At 47.3% G+C, this 7,185-nt stretch overlaps 1 protein-coding gene across 1 annotated transcript in view; it reads right to left on the minus strand.

The window, feature by feature from the left end:
- The window catches only part of CSUI_009987 (rna recognition motif (or rnp domain)), a gene marked incomplete at its 3' end in the record, with an annotated part of 10,471 nt that extends 3,287 nt beyond the window's left edge, over positions 1–7,184 (minus strand). The window contains exons 1-2 of the mRNA XM_068070094.1: positions 5,639–7,184; positions 3,666–4,993 (exon numbers count right to left, since the gene is read on the minus strand). Of these exons, the coding sequence (XP_067917930.1) occupies positions 3,666–4,993; positions 5,639–7,155 (2,845 nt within the window). The remainder of the gene's footprint in view (positions 1–3,665; positions 4,994–5,638) is intronic.
- Between the last annotated feature and the right edge of the window lies 1 nt (position 7,185).

Below are 7,185 nucleotides of genomic sequence, written 5' to 3' on the forward strand. Positions count from 1 at the left end.
GGGGAAGAACAAGAAGAAGAGAGGTGGAGATTGCATGGTGTTTGTCGGATGTCGTTGAAGAAGAGGAGAATAAGAAGGGTTTAAAGAAAAGAGGAGAGGGAAAGAAAAAAGGACAGCAGAACACGGGGTCCATCGATTTACAGGTAGATGAAGAAGAAGATGCGATTGAGCCAAGGAGAAAGAAGAGGAAGAAGACATATCGATTTTGAAGAGAAGGTCATCCAGGCGTGAAAGAGAGAGAAGCCGCAGGAACGGAGGCGAATGGAGGTTGAAGAAGAGCCCCGATCGATTGAAGAGCATCGAGGATGAAGAACGTGAGAGACGGGAGACGAACGGGAGGTTGAGAGGAGAGGTCGCCGCCGAAGAAGAATGAGCGAAGGACGCAAGAGACAGACAGAGAGGGAAAGAAAGGAAAAAGAAAGAGAGAGAAAACGGGTAAATTAGAGTTGGAGTGAAAAAGATACGATGCACACCGCCTCAGACTACCTATCTAAATACGTAAGTGTACATACACTTCGTGATAACCATAGATAGACAAAACAGCTGAGCAATACACAGACACACCCACCACGTCATAAATGCACACATATCTATACATATATATATATATATATGATGTAGTATACGCAGAGATACATCGATAGATAGAGAGACTAACATGAGAAGAAGGACATACAGAAGGAACGGATGGAGGGAGAGAAAAGGACCGACAGGAGAAAGGGGATACCGGGAGGGCAGTCAAAAGAAGGCGGGAAGGTAGAGGGAGAGAAGAGAAGACAAGAAGAGATGGACCAAGAAGAAAAATGGAAAGATGAGGAAGATGACTAAGACCATCTCGTTGTTAACGATCTGTGAATGAGCCAAACATGGTCGAAGATCACACTCTTCCTTCTAACCCAAAGAAAGAAAGAGTGAGAAAGAAAGGAAAAAAGATCTACACCATCAAGTCTATGTGGCACCTGATGTCCCTGCGCATGAGACGCGTGATGAAGACTCGAGTGTGAATCTCGTTGTTTGTCTTCTTCCCCCCCACTTTTCTCATTCACCCTCTTGTGTCTCCTACTCGTCTACAGACAGCCGGGTTGACGGGAGACATAGACATCGACTGCTGTCCAGCAACATGAAACAAAGAAAGAGATAAACGACGAAAGAAATGAATGATCGACACTTCTCCTCTCCCCTCCTTTCCTTTCGCTCTATCCGCGTTGAGTGATGACGTGACGAACTCGAAGATCTATACTCGATCAATCAACGGCGTCATATGGCTAAGACATACACCGGGACAAGAAAGAAGAAAAAGGAGAGACGGGGAGAAAGGAAGAAAAGAGGATCCGCTCTTCTCTTCTCTCCAAATGAGCATCCGTCGAGAAAAGAAGGCCAATGCAAAGATAGGAATGATGGATTCTCCTGGGGTGTATATACACTCAATCGCACTGCTTCTTCTTCTTCACTCCCAACCACCCAAACTGATGGGAGGGGGAGAACAAAGAGGGGGTGAGCGACTATCTTTTCTCCTCATCACGATTGTTGTGGGTGTAACACAGGCACACATACACGAACCACCCCACTCTATACCATCGTGATGACCAGAAAAAGATCGAAGCACATGTCTATCGACAAGAGTTCTTCTCAAGAGAGAAAGAAGGAAAGAAAGAGAACAGAGACGAAACATCTCCTCATCTTCCTTCTGTCTTTTTCTCGCGTCTCAACAAGATCGAATTCCTCTCCCAGTCAAATGAATCAACGTCGCCCTTCCTCCTCCCTCCCGTTCACCTCCTGCTGCTCCTTCACAGCTCCTCGTCAAACGAAAGAGACTTCTTCATCTTCTATCACTAAGAGTTTCTTCTCTTGATCCCTCCTCGGAGGGTAGTATATATATATCAGGATGGATAAAGTCACTCCAGTAAGAAGAAACACGACACACAGGTCTAGTGAAGGCGCCCTTCGCTTTCTCTTTCTCTCAAGCAGGAGAAAAGAAGGACAAGAAGGGTGAGAGAGAGAAAGCTAGAAACGCCGGACCTTCCCTACACTCGAGCACCTTCTGACTAGCACCGCCGATACCTCTTACACGCTTGCATACTCACACATGCATCTACATCTATATATACATATCTATCCACATATGGAAGTCCGTACATGGATATCTACACATGCAAGTATATACACTTCCACGCGCAGACGACCTCTGAAGGAATGAGAGGAAAGAAACGGCGCATGAATCCGGTGAAGGAGGAGGAAGAAAAAAGAAACAGAGAGAGACACCCCAGGAGCGATCCATGTGGAAACAGATGACTCGTCAAATCACGTAGAGGGAAGATAGCGACCGACAGACAGACAGATAGATCAACTCAAGATGATGAAAGACCCAGTGCTGATTGAAGAGAGCAACCAGCCGCCTCGCATCACTCATCACGACTAAGAGAAGGAAGAAAAGTTAACATACAACACAAAGAAGAAAGAAAGAACGACGAAAGAAAGGTCTAAGACGTGGTCGGGCCAACAACATTCTTTCCTCTCTCAGAAGAAAAGAAAGAAAACATGACACCTCACGATGAAGAAAACAAGGGCTGGCCCCTTCTCACAGCTACACATTCTATCCTTCTTCCCTTTCTCCTCTTCTATCATCGGATGAACCGACAGGAAAGGGTAAGGAGACACGAAGTGAAGGAAGTCGGAGAAGGAACAGGAAAGAGGGAAAAGAGAAAAGAAAGAGGAAGAAAGAAAAACGAAGACAGAGGGAAGGGCGTGGAAAAGAACGACGGGGTGCCGTGAATCTCACACTCACGACAAGGAGAAAGAGCGAAGAAAGAAGTGAAGGGTAACAAGAGACAGAGAAAAAAGAAGGCATGCGGGAGTGATGAGGACGCGGGGGGGAGAGGAGATCAGATTGGACAGGGAGAACGAAGGAGATGACAAGAAAAGGAGGAATGAAGAATGGGGTGATTGGGGACAGAGAATACAGAGAAGGGTGAGGAAAGAAGGGATCTGAAGAAGGTGTATGTACACCTCGGGGCTTACAGGAAGGACCCGAAGAAAAGAAAGAGACAGTCCAGATGAGAGAACAGTAACAAGACTAAAAGAGAAGAAAGAAAAGAGGACAACACGTGCGTCGAAAACGAAAGACCGTCACAAGGAAAAAGAGTGAAGAGAAGTCTAGAAAGAAAGAAAGAAAGAAAAGAGAAAGTTGAAGATCAAATCAAGGTCTCCGAAAGCGGAGCTTCGACTAATGAACTACGGGCGTTGCCTCTCCAAAAAAGAAGCATGCACTCGATTCCTTTTCACACACATCTCTATTAAAGACACATATGAAGTATACACGTATACAATACGCCACCATCCTCACACCCCGGTCGCCCTATATACAAGCAGATATATATAGAGATACACACATATACACGGACAAGGACGTATGTACATATATATGCATGCACATGCTTTTCTTCTCGACATGACCGCATGCACTAGGAAGGTGTAAGTATAATAATAGGGTCTCAGCGTAGACATCTTGCACCCGTGTCAGTAGAACAACCGGGGCCTCCACCATTCTACACCTAGGGTATACGACCTATGAAACACATGAACATCTATAGTTGCATTTATGTATCTATCTCTCTATCTTTATCTATCTATACTCACTCTACACGGGAAGACGAGAAGGTGCTTACCGCGAACGTTTCCTAGCCATAGAACGCTGTTGGGCTTTCTGGGTCCAGCCGCTTCAATTTCAACGCCTAGGGTATTTAGTTCAAGTTTCTTCTGAGCTAGCATGCATGCTTTCTTTGTTCTATACGTGATATGAGCCACCACCACGACCACCACTTCATCTGTCTTGATGCATGATTCTTCCGTCTTCTCCTTCTTGTCTTCTTCTTCTTTCGTCTCACTTTTCACCTTCTCTTCTTCTTGTTCTTCTTCTTTCACTTGGTGCTCTCCACCTTCACCTCCATCGTTATTACCCTCTCCTTCCCCTTGTTCACCGCTTCCCTCGACTTCTCCTTCAGCAGGATTCGCAGCTGCGGCATCTGTCATTTCTCTATCTAAGCCTTCACCTTCTTCTCCTTCCATCATCTCTCCTGAGGATGAATGAGAAGAGCTATGGTCTTCATGCTGCTCTTTCGTCTCTTCGTCTCCTTCTCCATCCTTCATATCCTCCTCTTCTCCCTTTTCATGCCCTTTCCTTTCTTCTTTCTCTTCTTCAGCTATGAGAGTCTCTTCTCCCTGGGGCGGATTGTCAGTCACCGCATCATCCATTTTCGTCTGGTCATGCTCTGTTTCTTCTTCTTCCCCTTCTCCTCTCTCTGTTTTCTCTCCAGTCGCTTCTTCTTGATCATCCCTCTTTTCTGAGGTTCCTACAGCATCTTCTTCATCTCCAGCATTCTTCATACCGCTGGTCTTTCCTTCATCTTCTTCTCTTCGGACTTCGCTTTCTTCCGTCGGAAGCTCGTGTCCTTCTTCGCCTCCGCCCTCTTCTTCTTCTTCCCTTTCCTCTTCTTCGTCAGCTCCTCTCATTTCACTTTCTTCTTCACCACCCCGATGAGATTCTTCTCCTCCCTGCATCTTCTCTTCTCTCTCTTCTTCATTCTCTCCCCCTTCACCTGCAGCTTCTTTGTCTTCTCTTGCCTCTCCAGCAGTATCTTGGTGATCTTGTACATCACCAGAAGAGACGTCTCCTTCTCCTAAGTTGTCCGTGCTTTCTTCTTTCACTCCTTCCTTGTTCACGTCTTCTGCATCTGCTGTGACTCCCTCGTTTTCCTCTTTCTTCTCTGTCTTGAGTGTATCGGGAGCAGACACACCAGAAGGCTCGGTTTTGCTTTCTTCTTTAATGTTTGGTGAGGGCATCGAGGAAGCAGAAGAAGAGAATTTCTTGAAGAGGGGAGACGACGTCTCAATGAGCTCGAGGTCAAAATCGCTCTCTCCTGTCATGCTGACAAGCCATTCGGACATTGCCGCTGATGTCTGTAAAGACTCCGGAAGATTCGTTAACAAGAGATACCTACAGAAAGGAGAAAAGAAAGAGTGAGAAAGAAAGGAGACAGAATTGTGTGACTAAGCATCTCCAAGGACTGTTTGGATGTAAGAAAGGAGAGATGACGTGTACCCGTTACTACGGACATAGCAACAAATAGACATGTGAGGAGAGAAGACGTGTCTATACACCTGAAGGGGTTACAGGCTGTTGGCCATCTCTCTAGATAAGCAGCGTCGTATCTTCTGTCAGTGTTGGTCTTGTTAATCTTCTTGGCTCGTGAACGACTGGCACTGCTTCTCACCGAGACTTCCACTTAACCCAGTACAGAGACAAACAACTCAACGACCTTCACACACGCGTATGACGATGTTTGCCTATACATGCATATAGAGAGATACATACACATGCATGTATATACATATAGGTACATACATATATATGTATATGTGTATGGATGATGTCCGCAGATAGAGACAGAGACAGGGGTGATGCACTTTGAAAGCCCACTTGTGTCTAGGGATGCACGTAAACATGCATAGTGAGAGAGCTGAAGATCCAGAGAGAAAACCAACGAGCGAAAGAGAGAATAGAGCAAGAAGAAGAAAAAGCCATTTAGGTATCCATCTAGAGAGAGATGTGACTATTCGTGAAGATTTTAAGAGGGTTTACCTGTTGGTATAACCGAATCGTTTCCATAGATGTCTGTAATCGAGGACTTGCTCTTCAATAGACATTTTTTCTCTCCACTCAGACACAGGCCTCTCCATCCTTTGCTCTGCTGTTAACTTCTCTCTCTGTATGGTTCCAGACCCTACCCCAGCTTTGATATAATACATTTGATCTTGTTTAACGTTCAAGAAGTGCATATGCTGTTGCTGAGAATGAAGGTGGAGATTCATCTCGTTCATCATCAGTCGCTTTTCATCTTTTCTTCCTCCCATGCCGGCCCCTCCTCCTCCTGCTGCTCCCCTTGGTGTCAATCGGACTTTCGACATCTCACCACTGTCAAGATGAGAAAGATGCTGCTGTTGTCCTTCTTCTCCTCCTCCTCCTGATCTTCCTGCAGCATCAGGTCGAGGACGCAAGATCGCCTTGCCACCCCCACCTCCTCCTTGTTGAGGTGGAGGTGGAGGCACACCCCCACTCCCTCTTCCTCCTGCTGTATTGGAACTGCTACTACTGCTGCCATCCATCAGAGGAGGCGGAGGTGGGGGAGGCCGAGCCGGCGGTCCTCCTCCTGCTGTTCCCGCCATAGGAGCAAAAGGATGATGAGGGGGAGGATGATGAGGATGGGGTGGTGGCGGGCCTAAGGGAGGTCCAACACCAAGGGGTGGTAAAGGAGGTGGAGGTTGAACGCCTGGTCCTCCTGTTGCACCTGCCATATGAGGAGGAGAGAAGGGAGAAGAAGGAGGGGGGAGATGACCTCCTCCACGGAGATTTGGATTGAGAAGATTCCCACCAGGGTTCCCCCCAACACCTCCTCCTGCAGATGGTGGCAAGACACCTCCTCCTGTGCCTGAAGAGGAGGAGGCAGGATTCCCACTATTACCAGGTCTTACTCCTCCCGGTGAAGATTGTGAAGGTGCTTGACGGTTTCTCATGCCTCCACCTCCACCTGGGAGATTTGGGTTGTTATGACTATTATTATTGAGATGGTTTCGTGAATTGCCACCCCCAAGAAGAGGCTGTGGCAGATTCTTCTTGTTCTTCTCATTCATCATCATCCCTAAGGCACCCCCACCACCACCCCCTCCCGACGCACTACTTCCCCCAGGTGGAAGATTTACGCCTCCTCCTACTCCTGGTCCCCCGTTAAGGTGATCTCTTCGATTACTATTGTTACGCGAGAGCAAAGAATCACGTGCGAATAGAACTTGAACTACACACTTTCCAAAGACCTTCCCATCAAAAGCGCGATGGGCTTGATAAGCATCTCGACCTCTTTTGAAACGAACGATCCAACCTGATACTCTTCTCCGACTCACCCCGACTGGACCCGCCCCCCCACTAGTACTACTACTATTACTACACCCTCCTCCTGGTGGCATCTTCACACCGCCACTACTCGTATTGGACGTCGCTGCACCACCCCCTGTCCCTGCTCCTTCTCCTCCTCCATCAGGGGATCCAGTCGACGAGGAAGACGTAGTAGCTGTCCCTCCTCCTCCTGCCGCTGCGTTCAGCATGTTTAGGGCTGTATTGCCTGGACTATCAGG

Source organism: Cystoisospora suis (genome assembly GCF_002600585.1).
Source record: "Cystoisospora suis strain Wien I chromosome Unknown contig_6498, whole genome shotgun sequence".
In the NCBI taxonomy this organism is placed as follows: domain Eukaryota; phylum Apicomplexa; class Conoidasida; order Eucoccidiorida; family Sarcocystidae; genus Cystoisospora; species Cystoisospora suis.